The sequence below is a fragment of the Gopherus evgoodei genome, chromosome 1 (assembly GCF_007399415.2).
Source record: "Gopherus evgoodei ecotype Sinaloan lineage chromosome 1, rGopEvg1_v1.p, whole genome shotgun sequence".
Lineage (NCBI taxonomy): Eukaryota > Metazoa > Chordata > Testudines > Testudinidae > Gopherus > Gopherus evgoodei.
Genome location: NC_044322.1, coordinates 251,801,836 through 251,816,711, shown reverse-complemented (window position 1 = coordinate 251,816,711; position 14,876 = coordinate 251,801,836). Strand labels below are relative to the sequence as shown.

The 14,876-nt window shown below is 43.1% G+C and overlaps 1 protein-coding gene across 1 annotated transcript in view; it reads right to left on the bottom strand.

Moving 5' to 3' along the window:
- The window catches only part of CACNA2D4 (calcium voltage-gated channel auxiliary subunit alpha2delta 4), a 164,304-nt gene extending 157,388 nt beyond the window's left edge, over positions 1-6,916 (bottom strand). Inside the window, 3 exon segments of the mRNA XM_030549257.1 lie at positions 280-361; positions 4,818-4,865; positions 6,813-6,916. Coding sequence (XP_030405117.1) covers positions 280-361; positions 4,818-4,865; positions 6,813-6,916 — 234 coding nt within the window.
- Between the last annotated feature and the right edge of the window lie 7,960 nt (positions 6,917-14,876).

Below are 14,876 nucleotides of genomic sequence, written 5' to 3'. Positions count from 1 at the left end.
TACAGAATAGCTACCCACAGTGCAACGCTCCGGAAATCGATGCTAGCCTCGGACCATGGACGCACACCTCCGAATTAATGTGCCTAGTGTGGACGCGTGCAATCGACTTTATAATATCTGTTTTATAAAACCGGTTTAAGTTAATTCGAAATTACCCTGTAGTGTAGACGTACCCCTAGTGTTGTCCTTCTACAATTGATCCCCAGGGCACACACAGAGAGAGAAGATACAGAGGAGGGAAATCTGAAACCAGCAAAGCTCCTTGCAGGTATAGCCTACCTTCTGTAAAAGGAGCGAGCCTGAATACTTTGTCATGATGGAATATATCTCCCCACCAAAGGCATCTGCCCAGGACTTCACCCTAAAGTGGAAAAAGAGGAAAACCAGCAGTATTAGCACATCAGGTAGATAAGCTGCATCAAAGGGCAACAGTCATGCAGGCATGTATCACTTCCTGTCTCCCCATGCATGCATTCACCAAGCACATCTATGACACTGTAGAAACAGTGATAACATGTTTTCTTTTCGAACTGCTAGTGAAACACACAACAGTAGTGGGAAACCATCATCTCTGTGGCCCACTCTGCACCCTGGGCTTTCCTTACCATTAGGCTGTTTTAAAGGTGCCAAGTTTGGGGGTTCTTATTCAGTCATTATTGACTCTAACAGGAGTTTGCTTGAGTAAAGACCAAGTAAAAACTGAGTTATAACAGGGTAAAGATCTCAGGATTCAGCCCTTAGACCATGCATTTTTTGTGGTAGGGACAACGAGCCAAGCTGTGATCTCAGTTACTCCAGTGTGAATCCAAGGCATGCAATTGCTTTCAGTGAAGGTATGCTGGACTGACACAGGTGTAAACTGGGAGCAGATTCTGGGCCACAGTTTCTCTCTCTGTCAAGTACCTTGCACATGTATGCCATCCTATAAATAATAGACAATAGCAAGGGTAGTAAGGGTAGTGCATGCAGGCTCAGCTTAAAGATATTGCCTCCTCTCCAAATTAGCATATATGGCTGCAGTAATTGTCAGAATACTTAATCAGGAATTATGTTAAGATGTTCCACCTACACTCAGTTCCTTATACAGGGATTCACTTAGGAGGTATCTACTTCTTTATAGAACACATGGCTGTCTCCCCTTATCAGAACAAACCAGTTACTTATGGAGTACAGATTCTTACCTATAATTTTCAGAGGGATTCTTCCCAGTTCTATGAAACCTTTAAACCCAGAGGGCCTGATTTCTTCTCTTTTCAATGCCAGTAGAGTATAATGCAGTCAAAATCAATGGCATTCCACCACCATAAAAAACTAGTGCAATGGCATGGTAAATCAAGCACTGAAACATCCATTTTTTAACCTCTGTGTGTGATCCTGCTCCCACTGAAATAAATGGAAGCAACTCAGTATTTCTAGCTATTATGGTCAGTTTATTGGTTTCTGCATCCTGTTTTGTCAGCCACAGTCATCTTTTATTTTATATACACTGAAAACAATACTGAATATTTGAATTCGCTAGGAAGACAAGATTCACTTTCCCATCTCAGACCCTTATTCTGACAAGCCCACTAGCTTGCTTCTGGCCAGAGAAAAGCTAAAAACAAATAAACACTTTGCATATTGTGTAATGCATGGGGGTGGGGAAGAATTCCTTCCAGACTTTTATGGTGATCAGCTCATGTCCTGAAGCATGAGATCTGATTACCCTTATCTCATTATTTAATTCAATAACCCCCTGAAGCAGCTCATTGAACAACTTGTCTGTACAAGCCATTTAATGTTGGCATGAAAATTTACTAACAGTCACAAAAGCTGCTTTCTCACCCATAGGATGATGATGATGATGATAGGAAAGCTACACAGAGGGTTTCTGGGAGGTTGCCTAGCCCGCTCAGGTAACTGCAGCAGTGTTACTATCTCTCTTGATTTTATCAAGTCTTGTGATATTTGGTGTTTGTTCTGAAAGCCAGGGCTCCTGGAATCATGTGATTGCATGAGAATCTCGGAGCTTTCATTAAAAAGAGAAGAAACAAAAGTTTCTAGCCCTCACATTTGCAAAAGAAAAGCTTGAAAATGTGAATCCTAAAAGCTCCATCACCGGGAAATAAATAAAAGAACCTGAAATTACTATTAAAAAAAACTATATGATTTTTAAGGCAATCCCATGATTTCTGAATGCTTGGGATTGGAAGACTCCCAGGAAATATCCTGGGACTGTAGCAATGGGCAGGCAGCTGTGGCACAGCTGTGTTCAGAGCACAGCAGCATCTCTATTGACTGTTCTCCAGCTGCCTCTCTAGCCCTGTTGGCTGCCTCTCTGCTGGGTTTCTTGAAGCTACGTGTGGCACTTGGGGTGCTGGAGAATCTACATTTCCTGCAGACAAAGAGGAGGACAGTGCTGGCCAGGGAGTTAGGAAGAAGCATGGGAATAGAAAGGGGGAGTCATGGGGGCAGAGCTGGGGAACTACAGGGTGACAAATGGAAGACCAGAAAGATGAGAAGAGCCATGGGGAGTCATGAGAAGACTCATTAGGGACAATTATAAGAGAGGGATAGGTCAGGCAACTGGTGGCATACAGGGACTTCTCATCAGAGCAGTGTAAAAGGAGGATTCCTGTAGGTAAATAGGGGTCAGAAATAAATGGGGACCCAAGAAGGGCACTGAGACAGCCACTGGACAATTATTTTTCACATAAGCTTGGAGCCTGGGGGCTGCTGGAGGGCTAGGTGCATTTTGGTGAATCTAAGGTAGTTGTCTTTGTTAAATGATTGAAAGAAGAGGACAAAGAACCAAACTCATATTCACCAGATTGCATCAAAACTTCTTCTGTGACTGCAGGCTCCCACAACCCCAGATAATATGCAGAATTGTCCCTCGGGGGGGAAAGCCTTGAAATGTCAGTAGCTACCTGGTTATTGTGATTTAATAACCATAATTATTAAGATATCATCATGCAGCAGCCAGGATAAAGTCCATGATAAAATGTTATGAGATGCCCAGGGTTAAGCCCCCAAGGGTGGTGATGAAAATGTGGGTTTCTTGGTAAACAGATGAAGGATTCCACGGATGGAATCTTTTGAGAGAGGCCTTGAGCTGTTTGAATGCAAAACACTCCTCTTGATCTTAGAAAGAGATGTAAGCTTTCTTCAGTAGTTTAGTTCATGTAACTGTTTCTCCAGCACAATGTCATTTCTTTCAGCCATTGCATGAGAAGCAGGTTTTCCTCCCTCTGAGTAATGCAGAAATATCCAAATCTCTTCCCTTTCAAACAAACTGTAGCATAAAAAATTCTACACCAATATATTTTTAACCTTAAAGTAGTTAAGTTGCTTAAATCAGCTTAGCGAGGTCCAATACTTTTAGCTCTATATATTCAGATATTAGTATCATGGCAACCTGCCAAAGAAAGATTTGTCACCAATGCAGGACTTACTTTGTAGCATGGTGTCAGCCTTTGGCTAGCCATCCATGACGCTGAGGAGAGGTACACGCACTTCCCTTCCCCTCAGAGTGCATGCACAAATGCACGCACACAAGTATGGCACATACACAAGTCTGCAAACACATACTAAAACCCTTGTGCAAAAAAGTCCATGCACAGCTACATGTATGAAAACCTGCATACAAATGCAGAGGACACACAATACAATAATGCTATGAAGACTTTGCATTTCTAACATGCTTTTCATTTGCCGATTTCACAGGATTTTATAAAGGAACATTAGATTCATAATCCCCATTTTACAAATAGGGAAAGGAAACAGAGACAGGTGATACGACCGGCATGCCACCCCTACACTAAAATATGTGTGTATGTGTACAGTGCATACGTATACTGCACATGTGTGCATAATAGTTATTGCTATGTAAGCCTTTGGAGTAATATTATACAGAGCCAGTGTAAGGGGATAGTACCAGTACTATATAGAAGTACTAGGAACTGTAAGACAATTTCGATCTTATGTATGAAGATGACCAGAATGACACATCTTCACTCAAGTACTTCAGACATATCACAGAGCACCAGTGCTACAGCCCTGTCCTAGGAGGATGTTACACACCAGTATAAAATAAGTGCACCTCTGAGGCAGCTCAGATTTGTCCCAGCAACCAGACTGGTCTCCAGCTGCCATACAGATCAGGGGCTGTCTTTCTACCGCGTTTGCCTGCTCCTTCTGGTGCATCAAACAGAGCTAAGGAAATGACTAGAGACTACAATAAATAACAACACCTAGCTCTTATCTCATACTTTTTATTTTCAGATCTCAAAGCACTACACAAAGGGGGTCAGTATCATGATTCCCAGTTTATCAATGGGGAAACTGAGGCACGGGGAGGGACATGACTTGCCCATGGTCACTGAGTAGGCCAGTGGCAGAGCTAAGAATTTAACTCAGGTCTTCTGAGTGCCAGTCCACTAGGCTATTCTGTACACTTTAAGAACAATCCTTTTCTGTCTGTGAGCCCAGGTCCATGGGAATGATTCCCAATGTGGCTTGGACCTGGTGGTGAAGCGAGATTTTGCATCTAGGGCAAAAATCAGGTCAAAGAAATACTCCATGCAAAAAGTACAATTAAAACTCTGTCGTCCCCCAGACAAATGACATCTCTGGAAGGTGGGGAGGTGGGTGTCTCTTTAAGGGAAGGAACTGGTGCTGGTTACAAAGGAACACTGAGAGAAAAGGGATGATGAATGGCAGAGCAGGGACTGGGGCACCAGTAGCAGAAGAGGGAAGTAGACAGTGAAGGGCAAAGGATCATAGAGGGCAAAGGAGTATGTGGGTAAAGGGGTATGATGCATGGGGCAAACACTTACGTTTCCAGTGGTATCTTTGCCTGGGACTTAGCAGAAGGCAAGAGGCAGCTGAGTGAGAGGAAAAGCCACAGAATGGCTCCTGGCACCATCCTCCAGGCAAAGACCATCAGCAACAGGACTAGCTGTATAGACACAGATTCCCAGCCACGTTTGCCACTCTATGGAGGTCCCAGCATTGTCCAGACAGGCCCCAGCATAGTGTCTTGCTGGGGAGTGGGGTTGGGGAGCAGAGTCCTGGGGACACTTAAGCCTGCATGCTGCTGCCAGCCTGTGCCGTCAGTCCGCACCGTCCCTGTCCAAATGGAGAAAAGCTCCACTGGGACTGCACAGTCTTCCACTCAACAGCTGCAGATAAAAGTTTGCAAAGAATATGCTGGAGTTACTGAGAGGGAAAACTCGGGAGAAGCTGTCCCATGGCTGCCAAGGTGATCACTGGGTCCCGTCTAGCTTATGTGCCTTGCAGGAATGGAAAAGACTTGAGGGAGCTCTGCAGCAACTGCATCTACATAATCTACTGCCGGCCCTTTAATCCCCATGCAAAGCAGCAATAGCAGCAGATTTAGGGAAGTGGAGTGGGATAAAATCACCCAGGATTACTCTGATTTCTGGAGACAGGCCTCAGTTCATCCAATCAGAGATCAGAACAAGCTTCCTCCGAGCCTTTTTTAAAGGGATAGCATCACCTATTCTAAAAAGTGTCTCCCGACCTTTGATCCCTACTGAACAGCACTTGCTCCTCACTTGTAGAGGATGCATGTAAATTGCCCTGGCATGTTTTCCTCTCTGCCAGGGATCATTTCTATTGATTTACTTTTATGTCCCACTCTCTCCCTCCATCTTCTAGAAAGTACTAAACATACCAAGCCAAATCCCGCTCTTCGTTATTCCTATGCATGTGATCCCAGTAAGTTAAAGGGTTGCACAAGTGTAAACGAGAGGTGAAATTAGACTGGGTCAGAATCTGATTTCAGTTATACTGTTGGGTTAGTATAAAGGATGACTATTATTACCTATTGTTTGTATTAGTGTTCCACCCTCGAGGTCTCAATCAGAACCCCATTGTGCCAAATCTAAGATGCAGTCCCTAGACTAAAGAACTAAATAATATCTAGGCAAAAAAGGAGCTGAGGGAGGAAAAAGGACAACAAGAAGCAAAAATGGGATCAAGGAAGAACTAGGAAAATACTGGACACTTAATCTGATCTGACATCTGTAAATGTGACTGCTTATTATTAATGAAGTCTAACATTTTGGTACAGGAAAAAAACTATCCAGATAACTACCCTCTAATTTATATCTGGAGACTGACAAGTGAGTCCAGGGAGACCTATGGTTGTAGGAGATGGCAAATTACATACTGTTATGAGGGTCACACTTTATATCAATGTTTAATTTATAAATGATTTTAAAGGGTTATTAAAAGACTACTAGATGTTATAACCATGTTACTGACAGGAGTAGTAGATAGCTAAAAGTACATCAGTAAAACATATTAAAAGATCGTTAGAAAAAATCTATTGACCAGCTGGGCTGCAGAACAATGGATTAAGCTTTTATTAAAACATCTATTAATAATTTATTAACCTGTCATAAACTATTTATAAATGGAGCTTGAATATAAAGTGTAACAATTATGAGCATAGCATGTAATGCCACACCAAGCATTTCTCAAATGTATATGCAGGAGGAATCATCTGCAAAACGATGGAGGTAAAGTATCAGACACAGGGCAGGTGTAATATTGTTTGCAGACTTGGTCCCCACACATGTAATGGGATTAGAGAAAAACTAGAGCAAATACAGAGAAGAGAAACAAGGATTAGAAGTTAAAATATGTGATGAGCAACTGAAAATTTTAACAGGCGAGGATAATTTACTACGGTGATAATTTACTTAGGAATTTAGTGGATTCTCCATCAACTGACATCTTTAAATCAACAGTAGATGTGTCTGTACAAGATCTGTTATAGCTCAGTGTAACGTGGTGTGACTCACCACTGCAGCGTCTCCTGCTGGATGTCCCAGGGATCAGCTCTACTAGCTAGTGTGCCCTCTTCTGGTGGTGTCTCGCCCACCGTTACCTTTGCTCGTGGACCCATGTTACTCCAAGGACCGTGGCGTCCTCTTCAGGACACAGCCCTATTGCTGTGTCACACTCAGTTCTCCCCCATTCTGGGGGAACAGCAGTCTACTGCCCAGCCACTTCCTCAGTGGCAATTGGGGCAGGGGGGCACCCAGGCCCACCCACTACTCTGGGTCCTGGCCCAGGGACCATGTAGATGGCAGCCACATGCTCCATCTCCTCCAACCCCTCAGTCTTCTTCCCTGGGCCACTTCCCCGGAACCCCAGCATCTTCTCCACCCTTGTCTCAGTGCCTCAGCATGCCAACAGTCAGCCAGGAGCTCACTCTCGCTCCCCTAAACCTGCTTAGCACTACTCTGTCCAAGGTGCTAGCTGCTCTCTGCCTCAGAGTTGTAGCGAGCGCCCTCCATACCTTCCGACCGGAGGGGGCCCCGCAAGGAAGGGGGCCCCTAAAAGTGGCAAAAAAAATGTAAGGTATAACTAGGTAAGTGACATTTATTGACGCTATTGCACAATCCATGTCGGTTTTACTGACAAAACCGTGACGTCATTATGATACATCATAATGCTATTGGCTACATCAGTTGTCTGTTGGTCAGTTTCGAATTTTAGTTGGACCCATTCAAAGAATGTGTATTTGCGTTCATAATGGCGGTCGGCTGATAAATGTTATTAATTTAGTTGTTTAGTTTTTTATCATTTCCAATGCAGAAGCGTGCTTTGTGATGTCTAAGAGAATGTATGAGAGCGGAGCTAGTAAACGAAAGGCAGCAAAAGATGCTGAGAAGGAACTTGAGAAAATTCCAAAGTTGTCAACGTATTTTGCACTGCAATCCAACGCAGAGGTACAGGCACATGAAACAGACAGCACTAGCAGTGACAAATCGTATCCAGAAGTATCCAGAAGTGCTTCAAGTGAGGTCGAAGGAGGGACTGTTTGAATTGCTTGCAAAGTATGATACTGTCCTCAGCGAACTTTTACAGAGGATTAAGAAGGCAGAGACACATGTTCAGTACCTCAGTCCACAGATCCAAAACGAGCTGATTCAACTTGTTGCCAGTAACATTCAAGAGGCCAACATAGCGCAGCTTAAAAAAGCAAAATATTATTCAGTTATTTTGGACTGTACTCCCGACGTGTCACATGAAGAACAGATGTCTGTGGTGTTACGCTTTGTTGAATGCAACGGTGAAGATGGTGTCAATATTTGTGCAGCATTTGTTGGTTTTCTTAATGTTCATGATACAACTGGCGAGGGCTTATTGGAAGTGTTTCTTGAAAAGGCAAACAACTTAGGAATAGACATTGCTGACATGAGAGGCCAAGCTTATAATAACGGCGCAAATATGAGAGTAAAGAATAAAGGAGTTCAAGCCCGCATGCTAGAAATAAATGACCGTGCCTTGTATGTACCATGTGGAGCTCACACTTGGAATCTTGTGATCTCAGACGTGGCAAAGTCATTGAAATATGCCATTGACTTTTTCGGTCTGATTAACAGAATATACGTTATCTTTTCTTCTTCACCTTCACGTTGGGATATACTTCAAGAACATTTCCCAATATCTGTTAAAGGGTTATCAGACACTCGTTGGGAGTCGAGAATTGATGCTGTGAAGCCATTGCATTATCACCTTGAAGAATTGTGCAATGCTTTGTCATCTTTGCGAGAATATGCGCTCGAAAAGAAAGATGGCAATACAGCAACAGAAGCCGGTGCGCTTTTAGACCATGTTACTACGTGGCCTTTTGTTCTGACTGTGTACACGTGGTACGATATACTATTTCACGTCAATAAAACCAGCAAATTAATTCAGTCACCAGATGTGTCAATTGATGTACTGCAGGCAGAAGTCGGTGCTACAATGAAGTTTTTGGAAGACTATCGAAATACAGGATATAACTCTGTGGTCACAAATGCACGTGAAATAGCAGAGCATATGGGTATTGAGCAGATGTTTCCAGAAACCAGGGTGTGACGTAAGAAGAGGATGTTTGATTATGAATGTGCTGATGATTCGAATCGTCTTTCTGCAGAAGAAAAATTCAAATCGCAGTTCTTTCTTGTTCTCACTGATCAGGCCATATCTTCTGTTTTGTCGCGATTTGACCAACTCGTGGAGTGGTATAAGTTGTTTGGATTTCTGTACAACGCTAACAGCCTGAAGCAGTGTCACAGAGAAAATGAACTGGAGAATCACAGCAAAAATTTTGAAAGAAAAATGGGAGACATTGATGCCAACGAACTCATAATGGAATTGAATCATTTTATTTATGTCATCGAGAAAGAGAGAGGACTTGTCACGGCAAACAATTTTTTAACGTACATATACAAGAACAGCCTTCAGGAGATATATCCGAATCTTTGCATTTGCATCAAAATTCTTCTGACCACACCAGTTACTGTCGCTGGTGCTGAAAGGAGCTTCAGCAGAATGAAACTGATCAAGAATATCCTGCGCTCAACCATGACAGATGACAGGCTTTCTGCGCTTGCAGTTATCTCAATCGAAAACAAGATTGCCAGATCTCTGGACTATGACGCATTGATTAACCAATTTGCGGAGAACAAGGCTCGAAAGAAGGGCTTTGCGTAAATACAGAATACATGTACACTGTAGGCCTATGTATACATAATATGAACCCTGTACATTGTATAAAATAAATACCGCATTCCAGTTTCTGCATTGTAAGGGGCCCCGGACATATGTTCGGAGGGAGCCACGTTCTTTGTTGCTATGGCCCTGCTCTGCCTGCAAGACAGCCAGTCCTCCTCCCTCCCCGAGCTCCGCGGAGTGACTGACCTGCTCTGCCCTGAGGCTCTTCTTATGTGGGCCTGCCCAGCCCTCATTGATTGTTCCTCGCAGCCCCTCTCCAGCTGGTTATTTCCTGCACAGCTTCTCTAGGATCCTCTGCAATTGACTGCCTGTCACGTAGCCTCTCTAGGGTTCTATTAACCCTTTATGGGCTAGTGTGGGGCAGGAGCCCCATCACACTCAACCACAAATTATGGGCATGATGCAGGAATTACTGGGTGAGGTTTGTTGGCCTGTGTTATGCAGGTCAGACTAAATGGTCAGGATGGTCACTTCTCACATTAAAATGTATGAATCCATGAATTTTAGAACAGCCAAATCTCAGGCAGACAAGATCACCTACTATACCTTCAAGGTAACAAATACAATATCCACTATAAATGAAGCAAGGGAATTATTCACAATTTCAGATGGAACTAGAATGGCTTTATCGATTTGTAGGGAAGGGTTGCAGACCAAGCTGGATGAGCAAGCATCTCAAACAGGTGATTAAGAGAAAGCAGAGAGCCTACGAGGAATGGAAGATGGGAAGGATGAGCAAGGAAACCTACCTCTTGGAGGTCAGAAAAGGTGTAGGGATAAAGTGAGACCTGCCAATAGCCACGCAGAGTTGGACCTTGCAAAGGGAATTAAAACCAATAGTAAAAAGTTCTCTAGCCATATAAATAAGAAGAAAACAAGGAAAGAAGTGGGACTGCTAAGCATTGAGGATGGGGTGGAGATTAAAGATAATGTTGGCATGGGCCAACACCTAAACAAATAGTTTGCCTGTTTTTAATGGCACTAGTGAAGAGTGTAAGGGTAGTGGCAGGGTGCCTGATGGGAATGAGAATATGGAGGTAGAAATTACCACAGCTGAGGTGGAAGTCAAACTCAAACAGTTAATGGGACTAAATTGGGCGGGCCCAGATAATCTCCATCCTAGAATATTAAAGGAATTGGCACAAGAAATTGCAAGCCCAAGACAAAGGATTTTTAATGAATCTGTAAACTCGGGGGTCATACCCTATGACTGGAGAATTGCTAATATTGTTCCTGTTTTTAAGAAAGGAGAAAAAAGTGATCCAGGAAACTACAGGCCTGTTAGTTTGACCTCAATTGTATGCAAAGTCTTGGAACAAATTTTGAAAGAGAAAGTAGTTAAGGACATAGAGGTGAATGGTAACTGGGATAAAATACAACATAGTTTTATAAAAGATAGATTGTGCCAGACCAACTTGATTTCTTCTTTGAGAAGATAACTGATTTTTAGACAAAGATCTAATCTACCTGGATTTCAGTAAGGCATTTGATACAGTTCCACATGGAAAATTATTACTTAAATTGGAGAAGCTGGGGATTAGTATGAGAATTGAAAGGTGGACAAAGAACTGGTTAAAGGGGTGACTATAATGGGTCATATAGAAAGGTTGTACAGGCTGGAGGGAGGTTACTAGTGGAGTTCCTCAGGGATTGGTCTTGTGACCAATGTTATTTAACATTTTTATTACTGACCTTGGCATAAAAAGTGAGTGTGTGATGATAAAATTTGTGGATGACACAAGTTGGGAGGTATAGCCAATACAGAGGAGGACCAGAATATCATACAAGATCAGGATGACCTTGTAAACTGGAGTAAAAGAAATGGGATGAAATTTAAGAGTGCAAAATGCAAGGTCATGCATTTAGGGATTAACAAGAATTTTTGCTATAAGCTAGGGACTTATCATTTGGGAGTGACAGAGAGAGGAGAGAGACATGGGTGTATTGGTTAAATATGGGATGACTAAGAGCCGTCAATGTGATGTAGCTGTGAAAAAAGCTAACCTAGTCCTAGGATACATCAGGCAAGGTATTTCCAGTAGAGACAGGGAAGTATTAGTACCTTTATACAAGGCACTGGTGAGACCTCATTTGGAACATGGTGTGCAATTCTGGTCTCCCATGTTTAAGAAAGAAGAATTGAAACTGGAACAGGTGCAGAGAAGGGCTACTAGGATGATCCGAGGAATGGAAAACCTATCTTATGAAAGAAGACTCAAAGAGTTTGTATTGTTTAGCCTAACCAAAAGTAGGTTGAGAGGAGATATGATTCCTCTCTATAAATACATCAGAGGGATAAATAACTTCTCTCCCTCCCTGGTATGTAAGTTAAGCACCAATGTGGACCAGAACAAATGGATATAAACTGGCCATCAACAAGTTTAAGCTTGAAATTAGGTGAAGGTTTCACTCCTTTGATGGTGAGAAGTTCTGGAGCAACCTCCCAAGGGGACCAGTGGGGGCAAAAAAACCCTAATTGATTACAAGACTGAGCTTGATAAGTTTATGGAGGAAATGGTATGATAAGATTGCCTACAATGGCATGTGGCCCATGGGTGACTGCTAGTAGCAAATATCTCCAACGGCTGGTGATGGGACACTAGATGGGGAGGGCTCTGAGTTACTACAGATAATTCTTTCCCAGGTGTTTGCCTGGTGGGTCTTGTTCACATGCTCAGGGTCTGACTGATCTCCATATTTGGGGTTGGGAAGGAATTTTCTCCTGGGTCAGACTGGCAGAGACCCTGTTGGGGGGGTGTTTCATCTTTCTTTGCAGCATGGGGCCCAGGTCACTTGCAAGTTTAAACTAGTGTAACTGGTGACTTCTCTGTAACTTTGTCTTTAAACCATAAGTTGAGGACATCAGTAGCTCAGCCCGAGGTTAGGGGTCTATTTCAGGAGTAGGTGAGTGAGGTTCTGTGGCCTGCAATGTACAGGAGGTCAGACTAGATAATCACTATGGTCCTGTCTGACCTTACAGTCTATGAGTCTATAAAGGATAAATCTTGCCAAACGTGATTGCTTTTAGGATGAAACTATGAATATAGTGGATGCAGAGAAAGGAGTAGATAAATCAGATCTGGATTTTAGTCAAGCATTTGATTCTGTGCCTCTCAAAGGGTTATACTGTGGTATGAATGCACCAACCTGAGCAGGGGGCAATGCAGAGCCCAACTGCCCTCAGAGGAGCACAGGGATGATCATATCTTAGAGAAACACACTCTCTCCAGAGCTGCTGCTTATGTATGGAGGGCGGGAGGTGCAATGAGCTGCATGCATTAGAATGGAGCAGATTGGACCCAACATACTGACTTCACTCTGGCTTACTGGGGAGGGAGGCAGAAAGAGGGGTCAGATCCTCACCTCCTCCTGTCCCTGATGTCTGTATCCTGCAGGAATGAGCAGTAGCATAGGGCAGAGCTGGAGCGAAAACATCAATATTTGGAAAGATTGAAAAAATTGGGGAAAAAATAGATGATTTTTTTCTTGAACCTCCCTCAGTTATTTGACCATCTATAGAACTGGCTGAATTTTTCATATTTTGATGACTAATAAAAAAATCACCAAAAAAAGTTGCCTTTTTTTTGGCAACATTTCCTCACTCTCTTTGCAAGGAGCTCTAGTGCAGGAAGCATTGGGACTATTATTGTGTGTGGCTCCTGCACAGCTGTGTGAAGTGGGGGATTCTTTTTCCTCACTCCTTCATCTATGTCAGGGGTAGGCAAACTTTCTGGCCCGAGGGCCACATTGGGGTTGCGCAACTGTGTAGAGGGCTGGGTAGGGAAGGCTGTGCCTCCCCAAACAGCCTGGCCCCGCCCCTATCTGCCCCTCCCACTTCCTGCCTCCTGACTGCCCCCCTCAGAAACCCCCACCCATCCAACCCCTCCCAGTCCTCTGACCACCACCTCCCAGGAGACCTCCAGGGCCGAGCAGGATGGTCGCGTGGGCTGGATGTGGCCTGCAGGCCATAGTTTGCCCACCTCTGATCTATGTATTGCCACTTATAGTCTGGACGCAATTTAATCCAAGTTGGTTTAGCTAAAAGAATTTCCATGTGCTTTGAAAACTATCCAAAGGACTGAAACAAAAGATGATGAGAAACAGCAATGGACCGAGTTGGGAAGATGATTCTGCTGATAATCTGTGTTAGCTTCCATTTTATTTAAAACCTTCAGTTGTAAGCTAGAAGAGGGAGTAAGCAGCAAAAGAATGCAATAGAAAGATGAACTGAAAGTACTGTTGAGGCTTGACCAATAATACAAAGGGACTTGGAAAAGGTTTAATTTGATAACTGTATGTATAGTTATTTCTACAGTTCTCAGTCACTACAGTCTCTGAGCACCTTTGAAACACAAGGAAGCAATAACTAAAAACAGATTCAACAAGGTGCAAAAAATGAAACTGAATTCTGAACAACTGGTGAAAAACAATCCAAAGCAAATATACAAAATGGGCTGGAGAAACCCGAGAGGATGTAAGAGACCTAGCTATGAGAGTGGGCAGTAAATTAGAACTAAGTTAGCAATGCACCGTAACAGCAAAAAAAGGCCAGTGCAATTCTGAGCTGCATTCACAGAGGCATCACAGCAAGGAGCAGAGAAGAAATATCCCCTCTCAATGTAGCTCTGGTATGACTGGAGTTGGGACATAGTGCCAGGCACTGAGATACAGAGTTCACTTCTAAGCACTTATTATCAGAAAGATATTGAGAAATTAGAAGGTGGTCAAAGAAAAGCAACAGGCATTATCAGAGGGTTGGAGTAACTGATATACAAGAGAAGATTATTAAAGAAGCTAAATACTCATTGTTTGGCTAAGTAGCGGCTATGGGATGATATGGGGAATTATGTAGTTTTACAGTGGGATATAAATACGGAGAATGGGATGAAATTAAGGAAGGGAAAAATTAGGTTGAATATCAGGAAAACTTTGTTGAGTGTGAGCTCTGCTTGGCCATGGGATCGCCTTCCTAGTCACTTACTTGACCAGTGCACAATTGGCCCTTACGCTAGCATTGGGGTCTCTCCTCTCTAGTAGCTGGCGAGTCAGGTGGGATAGAGGATATGATAGTGTGCTTGAGGGCTGAAGAAGAGGAACTCAATGAGAATTTGAGGATAAAAGACAAGGAGGAAATAAGCAAGAGTGGAAAGGAATGGGAGTGGAGAGGAGATGAGAGGGGGTGTTGTTAAGAAGACAAGTTAAGGAATTAAAATTGGATGGGATGATAAAGTTAGAGATGGAAAAGACCATTGTCATCCAATCCATTTCCCTGCCGATGCAGAGCTGTTCCCTACAATACATTTCTAACATTTTGTCCAACCTAGTTTTAAGTGTTCCAGGAAATAGGTCTTTCAGCT